The 24,950-nt window shown below is 44.9% G+C and overlaps 1 protein-coding gene across 2 annotated transcripts in view; it reads right to left on the bottom strand.

The window, feature by feature from the left end:
- The window catches only part of NEURL1 (neuralized E3 ubiquitin protein ligase 1), a gene marked incomplete at both ends in the record, with an annotated part of 160,141 nt that overhangs the window by 7,768 nt on the left and 127,423 nt on the right, over nt 1-24,950 (bottom strand). For both annotated transcript variants that reach the window (XM_082486279.1, XM_082486280.1), the window contains one exon: nt 8,579-9,259. In XM_082486279.1, coding sequence (XP_082342405.1) covers nt 8,579-9,259 — 681 coding nt within the window. The remainder of the gene's footprint in view (nt 1-8,578; nt 9,260-24,950) is intronic.

Consider the following 24,950-nt stretch of genomic DNA (forward strand, 5'->3'; position numbering starts at 1 on the left):
CTGGTAAGACTGGGACCTCAGTTTTGGTCCTTACTATTATTTTACTGGAAAATCTCCTACATACATTTTTTTTTCCCTGTTCATGGATGTAGCTTGTGTAGAACTTTCCCATTTTACTTTTTCCTCTACTCATCCTCCCATTCCAGATAAAGGTAGAAAGATACTTTTAACTATTAGAGAATGCAGACTGGTGGAATTACACAGCTATTTTGCACATTACAAGAGCAAAAGCCCATACTGAAGATGCAGTGGGAAACCTGGAACAGTACACAAAATGTGTATTCTCTTGACCTTGCAACCTAGTGGCAAGACGCGGAGTACTGAGATCTCCTGGGTACTTTCCTCTGTCTTCTCCCAGGAAGACAGATGAAGTTTCTTTCTTTGGATGTTCCCCAGGCAGATGGATGACCAACACCTCTCCCTTCACACTGATACTAGAAACCTTGGTATTCCATCAGTGGCACATCCACCAAAAGGTGTGTTTTATCAAGACAAGCTTTGCAAAGGCTAAATCCACCTTTTATTGCAGTAACTGGTTTCCACTAATGCAAATGTTCCATCACCTGTAGAGAGAGCTGCAAATACCAAACACAGTTTCAGCAAGACAGTCTCAATACTCAAATGGCAGCCCTACCCACAGCGTGCTCTCTGCTCCAAAGAGCAGCCATATACATTTCTGCACATGATCAGATTTTCTCGCCTCCAGCCAAGGCTGCAGGAGAGCTATTCTGTCCCCCGGGGCCACTCAGGTCTTGCCCAACAGGGACTTTTGAATCCATCATGCTAAAACAAAGGAACAAAGCACCTGTTGCTGCCTGGGCACACGGTAGTTAAAGATCAACAATAATGGTAGGGAAGGATGTAAGCATATCCATCATTTCTGAATGCTATAAAATACATGTATTTACACAGCCATTTGTTATGTTCCCACGGTGATGGGAACAATACTGCATTGACCAGAAACCAGAGCTTCCTTCCCCTTGGGCTCGATGTTTTTTGGCCAACCGTGCTCTCAGAGCCCAGCCTCTATGCTGCAACTCATCTCTGCCTCTCAGGTGACTGACATCAGTTGATGATCCATGGGGCGGTTTTGCGTTCAAGTGTTTCCTCGGGGATTTTAAAACTGTTCCGAACCAAACAATATTATATTTTGTTCTTTACAAGCCCATGAAAACATAAGGGATTTTGCATTATGGTACAGAAATGTCCAGAAATAGGTCAAAAAGCAGCCTGGCAGATTTTGCATTCAAAACCATAAGGCCTGTGTTTGCAGATGGGTGTCAGACAACCACTGTTCAGGGAAGTAAAAGTTAGATTCAGATTTTCATGTAGATCAGAAAAGGAGGGTACTTTATGGCTTCACTCGAGCATTTCTGTCCGCTGTGTCCAGAAGGGCAGAGGGTACCAGCACTTCTATTACCGTCCTGCAGTCATATGCACACTCCAATTAAGCAGGAGAAATATGAAAGACACCATATGTCTTTCCAGACACCACTGAAGTTTTTGATCCAGCAACTCTCACAGCCCAAGCCCAATGTGTCATCCTAAAGCAAAGAGCACAACAGCAAAATCTTTCCTGACCTGACAGGTGAAGTTCAGCGGCTACTCAGCACTTCATCCTGCAAAATCCTGAGGGCATGGACACCATCCAATGAACTGAAGTGAAAGAGCCTCTAATGGAGCTCCATCTCTCAACTTGAGAAATACCAGACCAACAAAGCGCCCAGAGAGATGCTTAGATCAAGAAGAGGTAAAAAAGGAAGCCTGGATCGAGTAGTGAAACAGCATGAAAAATGAGAGTTGGAGCTTTTGTCTTGTTTAAGAAAAACAAACCAAAAAGCCCTCTAAAAGATCACCGATGTTAATTACCCTGACGCAAAATGCTTCTGTTCCTAACAACACCTTTTCCAGCTCCATCTCAAAAAGGCCATTTGGCTCAGAGTATTTGGGAGTGCACAGCAAAAGTGGTTCTGGGAGAAAAAGGAAAACCACTGCCTAATCCGGCACCTTCAAGCTCTGTGCTTCTCCAGGAGGGACAGGTACAAATAGGGTGGCAGATGCACACAGGAAACCAATACTACTGCTTTTCTTGGCCAGCACTGCTCTGAATTTCTGTGGGACACTCTGCCGGATGGCAAGGCATCTGACAAAGAAGGAAAAGAGTGAGTTTAGTCTGCTATGTCACTTTCACAGTAGCCAGAATAACTAACTCATGCCAGTGTTAGTTCAAAGAACAGGCAGATTTTATCTGTCCTGACAGACAAGCTGCAATTCAAAGAGGCTGGTATATGATCCCATATCCTGTATGTTCACTGTAGGCAGGCAAAGGCGTTAGGAGATAAGGGAGATCTATACATCACTTGCTATGAACGTCTCACTGCAGCCAGGGATAGTTTATTATCCTAGTGATGATAATCATTTCTGCTCTTGTGGAGGAGAGTGTGCAGAGGACAAGACACTTGCAAGCCCTGTGGCTTTTGCTTAGAGAAGGTCCGCTTGCTTTACCCAGCCTTTACCCAGACGTTGGCCGATACCTCAGTACCCAGGCTAATGCTCACTGACTTACCCGTGGCAAGCAGGGGTTAATTATGTGTCACGTGTGATGAGATCTTTAGCTGGATGGTACAAAGGTGCCACAAGCAGATATTAACTCTGACGCTGCTGACACTGACCAGAAGGGACAAGCGTTTGACTGCATCCAATTCTCCATGACTGTGCAGCTTTCCAAGGCACAAGTTGTTAAGCAACCCATTCTCTCTAACACAACAGCTTCCCTTTGTGCTAACTGTCCTTTAAAACAATGAATATAAAACAGGGTGCGAATGGAGAGCCCTGTGCAGTGTTAGAATCAAGCCCAGAAGTTACGGACACTGTGACGCTCTTGCACAGCTCTTCTAACTTAACATCAGTAATGTGTACTTCACTTGCAATGAAAGATAAAACCATGCACTGGTTGGACACTTTATGAAGAGGCATCAATTAATACAAGTGGCTTGCTTTCCACGAGGCACTGAATATTAACTCTCTTCCTTTCCCCCTAGTTTCCAATGCTATAAAATGCCATGTACCCTGCAGTGCATAGGAACTCCAGGCAGTTAAGTGCCACGCAACACAGGCCTCTTAGATCCCAATCAATTCAATGAGTCCATTTTCCCTACATGTAGGAAATGTTTCCAAAATAAATAAAAAAACCATGGACGATAAAACTATAGAGCATTTCTAACTGAATGCTTGTTAAAGGAAGCAATCCATTAAGTGCATTTCTGTGCAACAATGTTATGCATTTGTCAGGTTTCTCTTGTGCTGTATACAACTCGGTAATTTCCACAGCGCTGGAATGAACCAAGGCAGAGAAGGATCGAGTTGCCAAATGGGTAACCTACTGGCCACATCTGAGATCAGAGATGAGGGTGTGTGATTTAGTACTGCAAAGAACTAACCAGCTTCTCTCAAACAGGAGAAGCTTATAAATTTAGGGCTGGAGAACCAAAATCTCAGACCCTCCCTGCCTTTGGGAGAGACTTTTCTGCAAACTGTACCTGCTGTCTGCACCGTGGGCAGTGTGTATAACAACTGTACGCACCAACAATCATTTAATATTTTGCATGCTTGCTGCAGTTAATTGTATGTGCAAAGTATATAACTGCATACAGACTGGAGAACTTTTTTGGAAGAGACAGGTGCTCTGCCATGGGATGCTGGGAGTCCTGGGACAGTCAGGGAGCAACTGGCCAGCTCTTCCTTCCTCACCTCCCCAGCTTTGAGCCTTTTGACCAATTTCAAGAGAGCCTGGAAGAAGGGTGGAAGCCTCAGCAACAACTGATTTCTAAATATCTTGCAATGGGCAGCTAAGTAGGAGCCCCAACTCAGTGGTCATGGTAAAGGAGACAGGAGAGCTTAGCCCACACGCACGCTGCATTTACTCATCATGGATGTGAATACAGACTTACCCACACCAACCGCTGGCTCTTGAGTTGTGGTTTTTTCAGGCCTAATGCTGGCTCTTGCCCAGCATTAGGAGACATCCAGAGAGCTGCAATATTGTGCAGCTGTTCTGGTGGGGCTGGAGTAATTCAAATGCATGGATAGAAAGGACACAGATAAGTTGGCAACTCAGCTTCATTAGTATGACTGTTGATGGAACATGTTATTTCATTGCTCAAAAGAAAACTTCGATGTTACTGGAAGGGATGAAATTCACAAGGGAAACCACACCAAAAAACCAAAATAAAGGAGATGAAGAAAGATGTTTTACTTGCTGGTGATTCACTCTGAGACAAAAAAAAAAAAGAAACAATATCCCCCAACCATTTGGATCCCCAAATACTAAATATATAAATTTATTGCTATGATAGCTCCTCCAGACATGAGTCATACATTTTAAAACCTTATGGGGTCCATCAATTCAAATTCATAAATGAATTACACCACCAAAACCAGACCAAAACCAGACCAATGTATCCAGACTGGCTCATTTCAACCTTTCAGAGCTGTCAATAAAACTGTGTGTGAGCTGAAATGCTTACCAGCAAAAGCTGAAAGCAGTAAATCAAATTTAATAGGCTGGTTTTGTCGACTGTACAGGAACGATGCCTGAAAAAAACCAACCCCAGCCTGAACTAATGGAATTCCTAAAGGATATGCAAAGACTGTTTCATTTCTACATGCCTGATGATCTGGGTTTGTGTTTGGTTGCCCTATGTGCATAACCCACAGATTTTCTGAATTCAGACTAGCACTTTACATATAAAATATTTAGAAAGGCTTCCAATCCTGACAAAAAGATCTATTGCCTCCCTCAATAGCTGGTTCCTGTAGTTAATTACCCTCAGTTATGTTTAACTTAAATCTGTGTCCTTTCGTTTTCCAGCAGCTTGATATTTTTTCTGCTATTATCTGCTACATTAAAGTGCCCTCCTCTTTCATTTATCTTCCCTCCATGTGGTCAAGCTGCCTTTTAACCTTTTCTTTGCAACAAATTGGCATCCTTCTACCTCCCACTACAGATGACTGTGGCCTCTACAGGCTATAGGTGCTTTGGTTTCATTTATTTTCCTTTTGCTGGGGTGACATAAAGAAAAATAATGTTTCCAAACTCATCTTTATTTTCTGCTATTTTATGTCTCCTACAGCAAATATATTGCCAGTATATGACACCAGACTGACAAGATGGAAACAGAAGTCAATTCTTTACCATCGAACCAACCTTGCACTCCCTTCCTCATTTACAGAGTTTTGTAAGACCATCAGCCTGGGTAGAGCTGGTCTCTGCTGATATTTAGATTAGAAAATAAATGTTCTATCTCCAACAGTGTGGAATAACTGCGGTCAGCAAATGTCAGGTTCTATGGTAAAGCCACAAGCCAGGGAAAACCTAAGCTTGGTCCTGCTCTGGGTCAGGAGCAAATAACTAATCTCAAGGCATGAAATATAGTATCCAGTGATCAATACCCTGAGCCATCCTGCTATCCGAGTCAAAAATAAACCTCCTCTCGGTGCAAGAGTGGCATTGCTGCTCTCCACCTTCTCCATCCTCCAAATGAAACGGAAAAGCTGGAGAAGAAGCAAACCCAGCAACTTTAATTTCGTTTTATAGTCAGCTGTAGTGCTGATGTTCTTTTAACATTGCATAACATTGCTTTGATTAATCTAATAATGGTATGCCCCCAGAAATAGAATGACATCTGCTATTTAAGATAGGTTTGGTACAATTATGCCTCTTGCAGTATTTGCGTCTCATTTCTTTCAAGGATATGGAACTTCACTTTTTCCATTAAAACTAGAAGAAGATGACTATAAACATGTCTTCTTCTGTGATATAAAACTCAAACTACAAAAGATAGATCACACAAAATTACTCTTGTTTGCATTCTGAAGATGGAGCTTGTCATTAGAAAAATGAACACTTTATATTCTTCTTACATTTTCTAATATTATCATGACAGATACTATGGCAAGCACCATAATCTGTTCCACTGCAGTGCAAACAGTGCACATCACCTCCGTAATAACATTGCAAAAGCTAGAGATGGGAGTTCATTATTTTCTTTGCCTTCTGTCGGCATATTGCTGATCCACATAATTACTGCAGTTGCAGAGATGTGCAGTGTTGGGACAGCGTCAGTGCTCTTCTCTGGGCAGCTGCGCTGTACTGATACTGGGACTGTACTGCTCCCTGCATTGTTACACTGCAAACATAGGTCTGAAAAGCTCTATTTGTATTTTAATACCTGTTAAAGATTATAGGCCAGTTCCAATTTTAACTGGGAGATGGCAGTTGCTGCCCAAGCTGACGTGGATAAAGCTGTACACTCAGCAGGGCTCTATCCTTTCCTTGGGAGAGGCAAGGGCAGCAAGTCTGGTTCCTTTCACTTACATCTCATTTAAGAACAATAGCCCATTTTCAGCTTCTCCTCCAGTGACCGAGGCCAGAAAAGTCTGTTATGTGGTCACAAATACAGCTAGTGAGGAGTTTTCCAACTCAGCAGACTTCATTTCATGGATCTAAATGCAGATTTATCTACACCGTGCACCGGGAGTGTACTGGTTTGGGCTGAACTTGTGAGCAGGTAGGGGGGGCACCTACAGGGTGTGCGCAGCAGGAGGTTTGCGCAGGATGCAGGAGGCCTGCGTTCCGCGCTCTGCTGAATTCTATATGAGGACATGATTCTGTCCCTCTGGTGAGACACATCCTCGCTGCCCTGTTTCAGGACACATTGCAAGCAGGCTATTCGCTCTGTGCAAAACTGCCAGAATCAGTGATCTCATGTGAAAGGAAGCACTGGTCGATGACTTAGTTTCACCAGCAGCTCAATGACCTGAGGATGTTTTCCTTCTAACGTCTACAGGACCATTTAATCTCCTACTTTACTGGGATCTGTTTGACTTCACCTACCATTATCACAATGACGTGTTGGTGGAGAGCAGAGCTAGCCATGGATTATGTACAGTACCCACAACAAATGTAATCAAGCTGAATTATCAGGGATTGAGTCTTGGGCTCCTGGAAATAAATTGCAGTATTACATTTGTCATCTGTGAGCCTTTAACAGCCAAAACCCACTCACAGCATAGACCTATGGTCAACTTTAAGCAAATTATATAGGGCACTTTGTACTGTGACTAAGGTGAACTGGATCCTGTGGACAGATGTGTATGTTCACCACAATTTACCTTCAAAGACTGTCTATAGGTCCTAAAAAAAGAGGTGTTGGTTGGCTTTTGGGTTTAGGGATTCTTCCTGTTGGATAAGAGGGGCATTTTAATAGCAAGGGTTTGAAGCAAAAAGGAATATAAGTATATTTGAAGTTATATGAATATAATATATATGAATATATGAATATATGAATATATGAATATATTGTAGTGATAGGACAAGAAGGAATGGTTTTAAACAGGAAATCAGGTTCAGATTAAACATTAGGAAGAAATTTTTTACTTTGAGGGTGGTAAGGCACTGGAACAGGTTGCCCAGAGAGGTTGTTGAGGCCCCATCCCTGGAGGTGTTCAAGGCCAGGCTGGCCTCAGGCAACCTGGTCTGGTGGGAGGTGTCCCTGTCTATGGCAGGGGGGATGGAACTCGATGATCTTCAAGGTCCTTTCCAACTCTAAACAATTCTATGATTCTATGATAACAGTATAAACAAGAAAGGAGCATTTTTAAACCATCTCCAGTTAGAGGAATACCAGGAATTACAACACGTTCTCAGAATCCATCATTTACTTTCTGACACTGACACCGGCAGAATAATGATATGGTCCAAATTCACAGCCAAACACAACCTACACTTGTGTCCAACATACACACAAACAAAAAAGTCAATTTGATCCTGAGTAAATGCTATTTCAAGGCTTTTCCCTCCACACCTTCAAAACATGACTTTCAGCATTTAAATGAAGTACTTCAGTTAAGAGAGCTTAAAAACAAAACAAAAACATCAAGAGAAAGAGGCCAGCTCTTCAGAGGTCCATCAGCCTGTATGAGCTACGCTGCCTTAAACAGGGCTGGAGGACAAGGAAACCCTTCTCCTGTTGAGCTGGTCTGTGCCACGCTCTGGGCACCACCGGGATCGTGAGGCACAGGGCCTCCTCGCTGCTTGCGAGCCTGCCTCTCACATACGAGCCTGGGGAAAGCAAGGGGACCGCTCTTTTTGGCAAGCGGTCATGCCAGATAGCTAACACACAGAAAAGAGAATCAGATCTCATTTGTCCTGCTGGCTATGCCCTACATTAGCTCAGCCCAAAGCACCTCTCCTCCCCCCGCTTCCTTGCTTCTCCTAGGTCAGTGGTGACTCATCTGTACTTTAATGAAGGTCTCTAAGGCTTAATTCATTATCTGAAAAGAGCTTTGAGACCATGAAGGATGCTAGAGAAGTGCAAAGAAGTAAGTCTTGTAATTCATATCCGTGTGCTACATACGTGACTTTGTGGGGTTTTATTTTTCTCCTTTTGTAAAAACAAAATTCGCACCTGATCCTAGAGCAAGGAGGGAGTCATTCATTCCCTCCACCCTTCCCCTGCGATGTATCTCCCCCTTGCTGTCTGGCGCGTGAGGTTTGGAAAAATGGGGTCTGACATACCTAACAATCGAATTTGCGTGACCGCACCATGTAAAACGAAGAACATCCAGAGGGGCTGGGAACAGTCCACGCAGACCTGCATGCCAGTGCCAGCACCGTTGTGACTCAAGTGCAGCTCACCATCTGAATTCACCATAAAACCCAGGATGTCTCCACTCTGGAGGGGCACCACGACTCGGCAGATGGCCCAGAACTCCTTTCGGTCGACCAAGGACTCGGGGTTATAGGGGAGGTCGCTGGGGCGCAAGGTGCTGGGGTCGCAGGATGTCACCCCGTAGGACAACGTCCCTGTGCGCACAGCGTTGGACTTGTTGATTTTGACGAAAATGGTTTCGTTGATCCGAAGGGGTCTGCTGGTGAAAACCAAAGTCCTCTCCTCCCGGGCGTGCTCCAGACGGGCCACGGTTTGGTCATCGAGGATTTTGACATGGGGTCCCCGGAGGTGGTGGAAGCGGAGGTCACTTTCCAGCTGGGAGGGGAGGAGGTGGGAGTGCTGGGAGTTGAGGGAGTTCTGCGGGATGGGGCACGTGGTAGCCGTCACGTGGAAGGTCTCCTCCTGCAGGTTGAGGTCGCAGAGGCTGACCGAGAGGCGCGTGTCCTCTGTCTCCCGCCGCAGCGATGGCCGGCGGATGGCAGTGAAGGAGCGGGGCCGCAGGCAATCGGGAGGAATGATTTCACTGTCTGCGGGGAGAGAGAAAACAAAAAAGGGGTCATGTCAGAGAAAAGGGAAATGTCCAGGAGTTTGCAAATCACTATCGGTTTGATTGATATGTTTAAAAGGGAAAAACGGAGACCTGCTGCCATTAATAAATTTTCCCCTTTAAAATATGGAAGCAGAATATCATAAAATGTATTTGCAATCGATTGCTGTTCTTGTACCTTCCCCACCAGCATCAACATTTTCAGCTTCTGAGCAGGCAAACTCCAAATGAATGGACACAATTGATCAGGGGAGGCTCTCCTTGGAGAGGGGAAGCAGAGGGTATCTCAAATATACCCTGAACATATCAATCAATATCTATACAGGCTCCACATTTTCATGCCCTCTTTATTGTCTACAGTAATTCTCAAAGACCTAGGAAATAAATTTCTAACTACACAATTTTTTTAATTAAAAAAAATTGCTATGTTCAGTTCTGATTTATTTATGATCATACGGAATTTAATTAATACTCCTGTATATAATTAATCATTAGTGTTCTGGTGCTCACTGCAAACCAATACAGATATGGATTTCACAGCGCAGAACTTGGGAATATGCAGTTTTCTATAAATAACATAGAATCATTTATTATCTCCAAACCAAATAATTAAAAATCAAAACCATGTACATATAATAAAGAAAGATGATACTTACACATTCAAATCCACCAGTGGAAACAGAATAGAATCGCACCTTATCCTCTTTGTTAGTCCCACCTGCTGTTTCAAGTGCTAATCATCAATTTATTTGATTCTTTTTCTAAGGAACACAATCACCTGCCTTTAATGCCTAAATTGTTTTTATTGAACATATCCTTAGCTACGCTGTTGCCATAGAAATTTTAAAGAGCAATATACTGAGGGAAAAACCCCATTATTTAAACAGGTTATAAAAGTAAGCTGAGATAATACAAAGATTTATACTCATGCCTGACTTTCTGAACTCTGAGAAGCCCGTAGCATCTCTGCAGATGTCGTAATAAGCTATGACCCACACTGACTGGTCCTCTGTGGCAGCTATGCCTGAAGACTGTTGCGGCTCCAAGCCTGGGTCCAAACGGTATGAGGTGGGACCACACCATACAACACGATTCCCCACAGGTGGCACAAGCAACACCACCAGACCCCAGCCTGGGACCTGCCGCAAACACAGCACAAGGTGGAATGACAAGATGAGGCGGAGGAGCAGAGACTCATTCCTAACCCACCTGCTAGGCCCAGGCAGTGGGTCCCTCATCCTTGGGATTTCCTTTTACAACAACAAAAGAGCAGGACCTCAGGTTATCTGAGGATTTTCCCAACGGGATGCACCCTCTCCCAGCACACCAGAGTAGTGGCTCTGTACTGGTATGCCAAGGAAAAATGCCAGCTACTGAAAAACCAACATCTCCTGCAATATCTGAGGTCTGACTAACAGCCTTCCCTGCCCTCCTCTTCTGGGAGCCCTGACAAGAGCACACCCACACACAGTTTGGCTTCAGTAGAGCTCTTTGCTTTGCTTAAACTGGATTATTCCAGGCTCCTCTTTAAATAAACTGCTATTACAAGGGAAGCACAGTCTCAAAATAAAAATGGGCTTTGTTTCTCATATTTTATTTTCCCCGTACTGATATTTCAGCTTCTCTTCCCAGAAGTTAATTAAAGAAAAGGAGGAATAAATAAAATCAGAAATTACCCCAAGTAATTTAGAAGTGGGTCGCATTAATGCTTTGTAATATATGGGCTAGCATTTGCATTGCAAGTGCTCCTGCTGGATAGAATTAGACTTATTTTACCCTCCTTTGGCTGGAAACCCACATAGGAGAACAAATTAATACTGGCAGCTGATGAAGATCCTTTGGTGTAGGTGAATGGGTAGAGACCTTTCTGAATAGGAACAGAAGGTCCTCTCTATTTTATTCCCTGTAACTATGCATGTGCAGCCTGGCTGACAACTGTGATGTGTGGGTAGCTTGCAGCCAGGGTTTTGAAACAGCTTGTTTTCCACCAGGATGCTTGCATTTCCCTTTGGCTGCTGGACAAAATATCTTTTTCCATCTGAAGAGAGGTTAAGAGGGATGGAGTTTTTTCTGCAGACGAGACACGTGGCAGTGATAGCAAACCAGGGTTACACATCCAACTGTTTTACTTAAATCCATCGGTAGCTCAGCTGTCTAGCCACATAAGGGATAAGATGTCTCAAGCATATGGGACTGACTGAGAGACTTAGTTCACTAATGTTTGCAAATACCCGTGGAAAAAAGGATTGCAGTTTACTGGTATCTGAAGTGGGTTTGCAAAAACTTAGAGAGATGAGTCTCTAAGAGATGCTGGCCTGCTCCAGGGCTCTATGTTTTTATAAATCACAGAATACCCAGCCAGAGAAGAAAAAAGAAAATCCCACTGAATATAAAGTAGAACAAAAGTGGGACTCATCTTTTGGGGTGGTAGGTAAGTTGGAAGAGATGTGGTACTTCATTTATCCAGAATAACTGATAATGGCCAACGGCTATGAAAGCACAATTCTAATGAAATGTGAAACAAATGAGGTGACTTGGAGCAGTTTCTTTCACCAGAAGATATCCAGGAACGAGTTATTTTCTTCTGCTAAAGCTCCAGTTGCCACTTTTTAAACACAGACCAAGCTGTTCATGCTGGAGCAGCCCTTAATGCAGCCGCGCTCCTGCAGAACATTTACAACTGACCTTTAATGCCTACAAAGGAGGGACTCTCTGTGTAGGAGTGTTCATGCACATTTAAATTTGCGGAGACAAACCTGGAGCACACATCAAAAAGATGGAACGACTTCATGTGACAAGACTGTAAAATGCAAACCAGATCCAACAGCGCATTACTGAGGAGATCACCCGGATTCAGCCTGAAGAATTTAGAAATCATCTCTTCTTATTAAATATTCAAGGTTATAAAATCTCCTGTATAAGGCAGTTGGCAGTGTTTCTTTGGGAAAAGTATACTGGTGAGAGACCTCCTTGGGTGAGAATAGATGGACTTGTGAGTGAAGACCACAGCTCTCACTGAGTCACCAGAGCAAACCTGAACCCAGCTGGCCAGGGTACCACCAGCAAGCTGGCCGTGACCACGGCAGCTCCAGCTCGCTGCAGGCCGGCTGCCCACGTAGCTTTCCAGAGGGGTTTTTCTGAGCTCTGCATCAGTGCAGTTATGGTGCCAATGCTGGATTTAGAGACTTAAAGTTTCTGGTAGCAATATAGACATAGCCAAAGCAGAAAGGATTTCTAATACAAATTTTCTGCTCCTTGGTTGGAGAACGTGAGACACTGAATTTTTGTACAGGATGCCTAACTTCACAAATCCCTTTGTATCTTTTTCTGGCTTCGTTTAGAAAAAAAGTGAGCAAGAGTAGCAAAGCAGAACCGAGGGGCACTCGAGCAGTTCAGCCATCTTCTGTTTTCTCCTCCTCTTTCGTGGGGTTTATCTGCAAAAATTTAGATTCTCGGCAGCTGATGCCTTACACAGAAAATTAACTTGAAGTATCTTCCTGACACCAGAGGCTTCAAAGCTCTTTTCTTTTCCTGCTCAGAGGGCATGGAAGAGCCTCCCGCTTTGTGCAGGCTCAACGAAACACTTCACAATAGCACTTACAAGGAGCTGGCGAGCAGCCACATACAGCCGTAATAGCTGCGCCCAGATCAGAGGTATTTCACTACCACCTTTTTTTTGAACCGCTTCCAAATGTTTTCTTCTTAAAATCATCTATTTCCTTAAACGTGCATAATATACACAATACTTATTTATTATATGTCGTGGGTTTGGTCACATTTAGGCACATTTAATATAGCTACACGCACATCCAAACACATACACATTTCTAACCACCGGCACGCACAGATCATCTCAGGCCCACACAAACCCGAAGGGGATGTGTTGCTGTCAGACTATCAAATCATTACTTCCTTCCTCTTTTTCTCTTTCAGTGCTGTCTGTTACTGCCTGAAGGCCTGACTTTCCAAGGTCATGAGCAGCCAGTATTCACACACCTGCACAGGATCTGAGAAAGCAGAGCAAACTCAACACACACGTGCTGGAAACTTGCAGAATCCAGTATTTAACTGCAAGCTCTAGGGACACAGATCTCCTCCTCCTGATGAGTTTTCTGAGACTGATGCAATCCTATGGCCTCACGTGAACTGTACTTTTTCAGCGTATGAGGGCTGCAACCTCTCTCCGGAACGCGCTATGGAAGTATGAAAGACCCAGTATAAATAAACCAAACTTAAGAGTAAAAAAACCTTAAAATTTGGGAAGTCAGACTGATAACCTAAGAACTTATCCCATTTCTAATGATCTTCCTTCCCAGGAGGGAGAAATGCTGAAAAAACAAGGAACAACCTAGTGATTCCTTGCATCTGGAGAACATTTCTGTCCTCAGCTACTAAGCAAAGAATGAAAAATTAGTAAGGTCAGAACCTTGCTGGCGCGCTCCTTCCCTTCCTGTGCACAGTCCCATGTTCTCTCCTTCCTTCTGTTCTTTGCTTTACTTCTTCAGAAGTGCATTTTTCTTCTCTTAATCCCTTACTTCACTGGGTAATAGTATTTTTAGTGAGTATAGTGCTCACTGTACGATTTCCATGACCAAGAGAGGCGCTAAGCTACCAAAAGACATCTTGAAGTCAGTGTCTCCTACAAGGACATTCTGTGTAAGTGCACAACTGCAAAAGGATGTCTACTGTATTATTCCCATCATGCTGGAGGGGCTCCATTCCTACTCAGGAATGCAGATGAAGGCTCCTTTTCCCACCATCAGTAGTACCTGTCACATGGGGTTAGGCAGGGAGGACAGTTGGCCTTCCAACACCTGGTATCTTGCACTATATCTCCTCCACGGCCTACAGCAGACTTACGCAGCTAACAGCCCGTTTGGCAAGACTTTGACATTGCAGGGAGACGTGTTTGAAATATGAGGCAGATGTACCGCGCCGGAAAATAACATCACACTCAAAGGCAATTGGGAAAAGCAACCAGTCATAAGACAAGAAATAAACCCATGCTTCTGGAAACCTTCTGTCACTCACAGCCTCGTACTCCCCACCGTGGGAGTGCAGGTATTAATCCCAGCTCAGCTGCCTGCCTTGCGAACGCTGCCCGTGTCGTGCTGTGGCAATCTTTGCTCCCTTGCCGACTCAGTCCCAGCGAGCGGACGTATACGGCTGGGGAACGGCCACGCTTCAGCGCAGAAGCCGCCAGAACAATTTCTCTGGGTTGTTTGTAGCTCAATTTATAATGTACTTTAAGGTGACTGAGGGCTGAAAATTCAGTAAAACTGAAACAATTATATTCTCATTTATCCCTCCTAAAATAAGGATGAAGACAACTGTGAGTGGGGGCAAGGAGCAATACCTGTTACCAAAGCCCTTTGGTTACCAGCTTGCCCGATGTGTGCGTGGCACCCAGTCCGCAGCACCACCTCCACTGGGAAGAAGAAAAGTAGCTGTGACTTGGTCTGGGAAGAAGAGGACTGCTGTGTGGCCCTGGGTTCAAAATCCATCCAAATTAAAGGGAAACTGGAAGCAGATCTTCATGCAGGCTGCTGTACACATGATATTAAAGATGTCCTCACCGCTGTGGGATGCTCTGCTCTAGGCCTTCGGTCTCTGCCACGTGTATCTTAACTGTTTTATTGTACCAGGAGGAGCTACGCAAACAGGAGAGTGAAAATTGCCCTTAATTAAAATAAACACAGGAGAAAAATCGAGAAGTGAAGAAAGCCGAGGCCACGCTCACAGTCATTAAGAAGCAGAGCTCCACTCACAGATCATGTCCAAAGTGCTCTTGCCTGCTGGCGATGTGTCTGAGCAGACACTCGTAAAACTATTTGTTTTTCTGCGAACTTGTACTCTCCATGTGAGGTCTGGAGAGGAGGCTGGGCTCTGCCGCGCTCAGCGTAACGCCGCAGAGACCCGTGCTCCCGGGTGGATGCTTCTGCTCTGATGCTGCACACAGGTTTCGCCCTCCCTTCCCTGCTTGTTACTGTTAAATCCTGAATTTATATGATCCGAGACCACTCCATTGTGTTTATTCCTCATAAACCATCAGGCGCCAGAATGCAGCTTCTCGGATCATATAACGAAGCCACTTTCAGAGCGTTATTGTAGCATGTGGGAGGCAAATGTTTAAAATCCCTCATAGGAATGATTCAGACTAAAAACCTCCTTTGCCATATACTTAGGAATTCACTTCTACAAAGTACATTTCCCTTTATGAACAACCGAGAAATCAAACTGCCTGAGTTATTGCCTCAGATCAACCATTCCTTCTCCTTGAAAACACCCACATCAAACCAAGGACATCAGTTAAGTAAATACCTATTATACAATACCTACATAAGTGCATGTCTCTATTTCACTGACAGTATAAATATCCCATTTCAAATAAAGCTGTTTCCTTCTGCTCTAGCTCCTCTCTTTTTCCACGTGCTTCCAGGAATATATGCAAAACTACAGCCAACACACAATCTCGCTTGTACCGGCTATACATGTAAGATGCCCAGGCTGCTCTTTAAGAGACAGTAAAATCTGCTCTGGGGCAAACAGCTTCTGAGACCAAGACCCAGCTGCTGGGCTCTGCAGCAGAAGACAGTCCTTCCCACGTAAACAGAAAGGATATATAAATGGTGAGTGGGAGGCAGGAAGAATTAATGTTCTCATTTTATAGACTGGAAACCATGGGATGGAGTAAGCTGTCCAAGGAGAAAGATGACGCCTCTGGCAGAGCTCTTAAGTGAAACCTCTTGGGCTTTAGCCCAGTGCATGACAAAACCACCCCGTTTTCCACGGTGCACCCTCTCATTTCCTAATCCTCCTTATTCTCTACCTGCTGCTCCTCTGCTTCCGTATGCAGATCGCTCCTCTCTTCTCACCTCAAAACTCAACCTCATCCATTATGGGATCCCAACAGTAGGTATAGCAGTATGGAACCCGCCGGGTTGGTATCACCACATGGTCAATGGAGGGCAAACACACTTTCTGTGTGCATTCCACGGGTAAAGAGGGAGTGAATGGCTACATGCAAATTTTGTCTTCCTGCTCGTTGCAATCCGGAAGGCAAGCTAACGGATATTTCCTAACAGCCATTTTCATTGCAAGCATAGCAGATATTTAAATCAGCTGAATGCATTTGTTTGCCTGTGACCAACACAGTCCAAAGCAGCTTTCTGACGAGATACTCAGGTGTTTTTCCAATATTGCTGAAAGCGTTCGAGAGCATTTCTGCTATAACCAAGGGGCAGAAGTCAAAGTCCAATCCAAGGGCTGCAAAGAGCCCAAAGCTGGAGTTCCTCTGTGGGAGAAATCATTCATGTTTACACTAAAAATTGTCACTAGATTTTAAAGCTGGGTTACGAAAGAAGGCAGACCATTGACTCTGTGGAACCAACTGCAAGACTACAAACATCTGCCACTTTAACAGAAACGAGTAGAAATCAACAGTGATTAATGAGCGTCTCGCTGGTCTTTGCTTTGTGTTTGCATTTGCTTGGATAAAAATCAGCATTTCTTTCCAGGCATTTTGGGAGAGACTGAGCACTAAAGCTATTTGGTTTGCATGATGCAGTTTTGGAGAGGTGATAAAAAATGGGATGGAAGAGGAAAACTTAGCCTTTTAGTTGTTATCAACTGCTAAGTGCTTGAGAAATTTATTGTGCAAATCTGGTGGCTTCATGTGGCCACTTAGCACCAAATCCTGCTTTGAGGGAATGGTGCCTTTGTGCCATTCGGCACAGAGCAGCTGGTGTGCTGCCAGGTGAATCTCAGGAAACCCTTGCGATGGGTTCAGGATCTTTTCTAAGGATATAAATATCCTCCCTTGGCTTACTGGGATTATCATGGATTTCTTGGCGTGGACTGTCAATGTCGTACCAATAGTACAGACAAAATATCGCAGCAAAACAAATCAGAAACAAACAAACAAAATTCTAAAAGAATGTCATCTCATGTACTGCCAGCCTCCAAGTCGAAATATTCAGAAAGAAAAAAATACAAACCCCTGAGCTTCAGGGAATTGCAGCTGTTTTTAAACCAGAGTGAGCAATTGCGGTTTCCAAGCCAGCTTAGTATTGAATTGATCACCTGCATATTCTTCAATAAAATCTAAGGAATGAAAGCATACAATTCCATACATGAATAAGACTAGAGTTGAAGGTACAAAGGCTGAGTACTGACTGATAAATTGTAGTTTGGGGACATGTGCTGTGTAATAAAGTTATGCTCTGAGCCAGTCTGGTCCATAACAAACGTACATACAATTCTGAGTAACATCTGTAAGCATGTCAAATGGATTTGAACATATGAAATGGCATAAAGAGCATAACTAGCCTCATAAAATTAAAATAAATTACTGTTTTCCTTAGAAAATATGAATGTTTTGAAAGAGCCTGACAGTAGATTATGAAGAACAAACTTCCATATGCGTGTTACAGTTGTGGATTTGTTTTCTTTTCCACAAAAGCTGATGCTCAGAGAGAGTCTGCAGGGTGCTGGCAACATCTGTGTTACAAACAACACATTTCGGTTTTTGTTCAGGAAGGCTTTGCATTTGGGGTAAACTCATCCTCCCTGGCCAGCGGCCCTGAAGACTGACAAATGTCCTTCAGGTTGAAGATGTGCTTAACCACTCCCACTGCTCTGGACGGCGGCACCTCCGTGTCTCGTTCCCTTTATTGTGTTCATGGGTTTTCCCATTCGACGTTTCCTAACTCCCCAAGAAGTCAGAGAAATATGGTTTGAGCAGAAATCAAGTGTTTTGGGTTTTGCGGAGACCACCTAATCCCCATTATTCACTCCTTAATCTATCCCCCACTCACACACATGAAGTCTCTGAATTTTACTCCCACCCCAATGCAATGATTTCCACCTCCATTGCCCCAGGCCTGCTAGACTCCATGACTAGCTATTATTAACCCACATGAAAAACACAGAAAATTAATCATCACCTTTAGGACCATACCTACATTATTTTAATCTCAGTCCTGCCTCTCTCTGTACAGTGCCCCATCTTTTCTTTGCATTTCCTCTTATTCTTTTTACAGGTGGAAAGTCTTTTATTACTTGTTTTAATTACCTGTGCAAGACCTAATTCTCTCTGGAGACTGTCAATTGTCACTGTATCTGATGCTTCCTGATCTTTAAGATGTAAATTCCTCTGTAGAAAGTGTCATTTTTTTTATTATTATTATTATTTGTTCATGGGAAATTAAAGCAATGATTGCAATTCCTGGTTGTCTAATAACTTCAGAGTCCTCTTCTCAGACTCAGTGACTCCATTGCCTACTCCTGGCACTATCATCACTTTTATCCTCCTTTACTCCTAGAAATTTCAACCCTCTTACCTCACCTATTCAGGTAAGACAGTAGTTCACCACTGCATGCAGTGCTAGCCCCACAACTTCACCTTCATGTATTGTGTTGTGGACCGCTGAGGGCTCCCAACAACTCTATTTCCAATCCTTACGTTATTGTGCTAATGTTTCCACAGCATCTCAGCACTCAGCCAATTCCCAAGCTACACCAGACACATCCCTTCATCCCCTGAATCATCTAACAGCAATTTTCTTCAAAACAAGTACTTTCTTCCTCCTTCCCATCCATCATCCTCCCTCACCTGGTATTTATGTATCCTGCATTTACCCATTTTCACTTGCTTTCATTTACCCCCGTGTCTTTATGCAGGCGTGGAGATGATGACTCCTTCTCCAACCTCTCCCCACATTTCCCAGTGAAAGGCTCCTGCCATCACTGACAGTTTTACAGCCACCTGCTCAGGGAGAATTCAGTGCACCAACCACCACCCCATCCCTGCCAGGGTCTCCCAGAGCTCCAGCATCTTACCCAGCACCATTACTTACTGACCTGAATTAACACCATTGGGTCTTCCCCCTTTTCCTTAGGAACCCCAGAAGCACTGCTGGCAGTCACCTTCCCGGGCTGTTTGGTTTGGCAGGGCTGACCAAAGGCGCTGCTAAATGACAAATTACCTGGACATCGCAAGGATTTTGCTGCCCCACAGCTACCTCGCTAACCAGAGCTACGAGCACAACATTTTCTAGTGAAGATGCACCCCGTGAAGGGCAGTGATAATAGGTAATACCCCCGTCAACTGCCTGAAGAAAAAAAAGAAAATACAAATAAATTGGAAAGGTACAGTATTTTGGGCTAATTTGAAACAATGTGCTCAGTTTATCGTACTTCCTTTTATAAAAGCAAATGACTACTGGACCGAGAGCTTCTCCAGATGATTTCTGGGGCTTGTTTGGAAATCGCTGTTGTCATTTTCAAGATTAAAATGTTATTTCAAGACTCAAAATTGAAATATATCATTTTGAAAATAGTGGAAAAAAAAAAACCAGCTAGAGTTTGCCAAAAATATTTCAATTTTTCAGCCATGACTAAGTTTACAGATCTTCTCTACTCCTTCAAGCTGGTTTCTCAGCTAAAGATCCAACAGCTATATTTCCCCAACATAAGAAGGACACAGACCTGTTGGAGCAAGCCCAGAGGAGGGCCACGAAGATGATGAGAGGGCTGGAGCACCTCTCCTATGTAGACAGGCTGAGACAGTTGGGGTTGTTCAGCCTGAAGAAGAGAAGACTCCAGGCAGACCTTATAGTCACCTTCCAGTACATAAAGGGGACCTACAAGAAAGATAGGGAGGGACTCTATCAGGGAGTGTAGCAACAGGATGAGGGGTAACAGTTTGAAACTGAAAGAGGGTAGATTTAGATTAGATATTAGGAAGAAATTCTTTACTGAGTGATGAGACACTGGAACAGGTTGCCCAGGGAAGTTGTTGAGGCCCCATCCCTGGAGGTGTTCAAGGCCAGGCTGGATGGGGTTTTGAGCAACCTGCTCTAGTGGAAGGTGTCCCTGCCCATGACAGGGGCGTTGGAACTAAACGATCTTTAGTCCCTTCCAACTCTAACCATTCTATGATTCTGAAAGAATGCACATAATGCTATTCGTCCAGGACATTTTCTTTGCTTTAATTCCTAATATCTCTTTCTTGGAGAATTTCCACCCCAGAATCCAGCATGAAGAAGCTCTCGAAATTTTTCTGACTTATTTTCCACATGTACATGTTTGATGAGCTTGTTTTAAAACAGCACAATTATTGCAGTCTGCACCAACTCTGAAAAGTTTAATGCGTGTTTAGGTCTGTTCCATTCCATGACAGCACTTAAACATCCACTTCATCTAAACAAGCATTTATATCCCACTGAAGGCAACGGGATGTACACACGAGCATACCAGTAGTCCCAAATCAGGGACACGGGGTAAGGTTTAAAAACTACATTCCACATTAAAAAAAAAGTTCTTATGCCAAACTCCACTCTCCATCGCTGTCCCATTGCATCCTGCCAGTGGAGTGAACAGCAAAGGAGATTAGCTGAAACGGTAATGCTAAATCAGTCACTCTAGCTGTCACGGCTGGACAAAATTAGGGAGGAATCAAAGAGCCCACCTCTGCCAAGGTACACAATTGAAAAGTTCATCTCTTCAATAAATTCTTCATATATTCTGTCACAGCAAAAGCCCCTTAAACTTCTGATTTCTTTATGAATTATTTTGATACCCCGAACTAAAGGAACTAAAGAGCTGAATCTTGTTACCGGAGCCTCAGCTAACTCCTTAACATGCAAAAAGACAAATTCTGCTCTCACTTACCCCAAGGGAAAGCTTCAACACCTTGGCTATCAGTAAAGCTAATTTAAATGCATAGATCATAGGATGTGGCCTCAAAAGGTTTAGACAGAAAGACAGGAGCCTTTTCTGAAGCTGCAAATTGAAAGTATAAACAAGAATCAGCCAGAGGGCCACAGTTTGGCTGCCAGTCAGGGCAGCGTAACCTTGCTGAAGCCACTGGATGCACACGGAGAACAAGGTCCAGAGTGTGCCACCAGATGTTAAATGCAGCTGCAGCCCCGGTAACCAAACCTTCCTCAGCCCCCTGAGGAAGCGGACCCGAAACTTTGGTTCCCAAAGGTTCCCGCTCTCCCCACATCCCATCTTCCCACAGCACTGCTTTTCTTCCTCTTCCTCCTCTTCTTTCTCCCTACCCCACCTGACACTCTAAGCATGAAGAAGCTCGGTCCTGCTGGGATCTTGGGGATGAGATGGAGGATGGTCTTTCAGGGAAACTGGATCCTAAAACTGAGACCCAACCCTTGTGCTGAGAAACGGCAGACATCTGCCACGGGAGTTTAATGAGAGGTCAAAGAAAAAAAGGAAAATCACCCTGCAGAAAGGGAGAGCGCCAAAAAACTCACTGCATTTTTAGGTGCTTCTGTCTTACCCACTACCTAAACCCTCCTCAAAAAGTCTCAGGGAACAGTAATAGCACAAACCTTTTGCCATGTGATGCCCTGACGTACTGTCCGTGCATTTTCAAAAGGATTTAACATTTCAGCTTATGTCGAAGGTCACTCTCTCTGACTGACACACGCTCTAAACCTCTTCCTTACCCGCTCATAATTTATTTGTTTTGCACCGGTTTGGCTGGGAATGGGTACTAGTGTTCATTCATCCACTTGTCCAGTTTCAATCTGTTAGATTGCCATGCCTTTATTTTTCCCCTCTATTTCTGTTCGCCTGTGACACTATACTTCTCTGGTTTGGGAAACAGCTAATCAACCCCCTGCTTTTTGATGGTATGTAAACACTAAAGTTTAGCTTTAGAATGTCATGAACAAGCTTAGTTTGGGAATTCAGATGGAACTGGGAATAATCAGCAACAAAAAGAGCCAATACAGCAACATGAAGGGCTGATAAGTCTCTTGCTGAGATCTATATGGACTAGAGAGATGGTAACTAATTCAAGGGTGACTCACCCAAACTGAAGGATTTCTCATCCCATTAATAGGCTCATATCTCTTCAGCATCAAAGTCTAAAGCAATATTTGGTCACAAAATTAGTGCGAACTTTTCTGCACATACTCTGAACCGTCACAGTGAACTATGCAAACCCTTGCTACACAGCAATAAAAATTGCTGGGCTTACATCAACTGAAATGTCATCACCAGCACCAGTGATGTCTTAGTCTAAGGAATATGGAATCGATCCCAGGTCTGTCTGGGACACAGTTATCAGAGAAAAATGGTCCCCCTCTCCACTCTGCTCAGTAGGGTTGCACCATTCCTGGTACTGTAACAGCTTTGACTTTTATTTTTTCAGTTACAACTGGGAAAATATTCTTTGTTTCCAAGCACAGATGTAGTCCAGTCATCAGCGCAAAAGCCTGGATAATTCACATTTGCATTTATTTTTGCTTGCCACAGGATGGTACTGGGAAGGCATGTAAGCTAAAAAACCATGCGTTTGTGAATGCTAGAGGAGAAGAAAAAGCAGATGATGTGCTCAAATCTAACATTATCCTAATACCTAAAAGAGAGAAGAAAGGGTTACTACTGGCTGTATTCCTGTTCTGTAACTCTTTTTCATATCAAAGTAAGCAAGGAAAAAAAAAAAAATCCCAACGAGGAGTGTAGATGACATGGTCAGGAGGAAGCTGGCAGATACGTGCAGAAAGGGCCCCACGAAGCTGTACAGGCTCTGCTCCAGCCCCGGCTGAAGCCGCGTTACCAGCCCCGTTCCTCTGTGTCCACAGGAGACACAAAGCACCCGGACAGCGGTTGCCATAGCCACCCCTTTACGTCCCAGGGTCAAGTTTCCCTCTGCACAGAAATATTATTTATAAGGTGGCTTAGGTGTGCCTGGCGCCTGGCAGTTAGAAATGGCGAGTCCTGTCCCAGGGGAGCTTACGCCCCAAATTAGACATAACACAGCGAGAGGGTACGATAAACACAGGGAAGAGAGGGTCGGGGGGAGATGGGGAGATGCTGCCTACATGCCCTGTCAGCTCTTTTATTCTTCCTATTAAACACGGTAAGGGCTCTGCATCCCCGCGCGTTTTGGAGAGCATCCTGCCGGTCTGTGACGCTGCAGCCACTCGGCGGTGACACAGCCTGGGCTGGGACGGGCTCCACAGCCTCTCCAGGCAAAGCCGAACCCTCAACACCGGAGCTGGAGCTAAACAGCCCTCTGGGAAAGCTGTCGGTGCTGCCAGGCCCATTAAATCCCCCCTGGCCAAGAGTCGTTCCCTCCACTAGGTCGCAGTGGTGCACAGGCACCGTCCCGCCGCCGCCCTGTCCCGCCGGCGAGCAAAGGGGGCTGCTGGCAGAGCCGCTATTTCCAACAGGGCCTGGCATCTAGGGGGACGTGGGGGCAACACTTAGTCCCTGAGTTGGCACGGAGACATCACGGGGCTCATACCGACTGCTGGAGCTGGCATGAGCTTGTCCCGAGAGCCACAGGACTTAACAGCGAAGAGAAACCCGAGTTACGAAGAGCCCAAGTTACTTCTCCCTACACCCAACGCACCACACGGGCTTTACTAGCAGGAGGCCAGATCGAGAGCAGTGAGAATAGAGATTGTCTCTGTCTGCCGCCTTGCCGACAGCCAGCGCAGTGCATCCCGAGCTCCTGCATCCCGCTGGGGAGAGGTGAGGCTCACCCCACCCACGCCGCCGGCTCTGCCCCATCTGCTCGGCCGTGACGGCTACCTCGCAGCTGGGAGAGCTGCCCACGGCAGAAAAAGTGCCCTGTCTGCAGGGAAATGAACAGAGATTGCCACCGGGGCAAGATCCTGCAGGAACGGTGATAAATGACAACTTTGCTATCCACTGCATTTCACTGTTTCGTCCTGCCAGAAGCATTTTACTCGGGTCTGTTAAAGCCGCCTCGGTCGCCCATGCTCTCCCAGGCTCAGGCAATGCAAATTCCTTCCCGAGTGAGGTTTGCAGCGTTTCGGAAATTCATATTCATGGGCAACATGAAGCAAACAGAATTTAATAAGGAAACAAATAACAGGATGGCTGCTGGGCTCGCTTTTACATCTACTACAATCAAAACATCTATGGGGTTAGCAGGTTTTTTAACTGTAGGTGAAGCTGCTGCAGAGCTGAGGGCGCCAGTCCATTGCTACACGGGGCCCAGGTGACTGCAGCACCCATGGGTGCAAGTCAGACGGGACAGTGTGGCTCGTGTGTCCACTTCAGGCTGTCCACTCCTACACTGTGAGAAGCTCCCCAAAGTCTGCTGATTAGAAGACATCATCCTCCAGCTCTGTCCCCAGGACACGGTCACCTCTACACTCATGTCCTCCTGCTGATTGCTGAACATGCCCCAGCACCCAGTTTTGGGAGGTGAGTCTCAGCTGCAACAGGGCGTTAGGGTGGCCCTTCCCAGAGGCAGCAGCGCTAGACAGGCTTTACGGTCCATTTGAGATCAGCCATCCCAAATAACCTCCAGAGTCTACTTTTTCCACCTCTCAGCCCTCCAGGAAACCTTCTTCTCCCCAGAAATTTGACATTTCTTAATCTCAGCTTGTTTTCCAGGTCAGCACTCTCGCTCCCCAGCACTCCCAGTCATTCAGCATGGATGTGTTGAACACTGTCACTGCCTCTGCGCCTTTGCCGTCCTGCCGAGCGTGCCTGCTCCGCAGGCGGCCGGAGGCAGAGCCGCGGGAGCCGGCTCCTTCAACAGCGGCTACACGCTCACTCGGAGGATGCTCTGTCACTGTGGTACCTGCCAAACCACCTCAAAACCATCACCAGCACATGTATTGCCAGTCCCAGAAATTAGCAGGAGGGGAACGATGCAAAGG

The sequence above is a fragment of the Vanellus vanellus genome (genome assembly GCF_965231255.1).
Source record: "Vanellus vanellus genome assembly, chromosome: 7".
NCBI classification, from domain to species: domain Eukaryota; kingdom Metazoa; phylum Chordata; class Aves; order Charadriiformes; family Charadriidae; genus Vanellus; species Vanellus vanellus.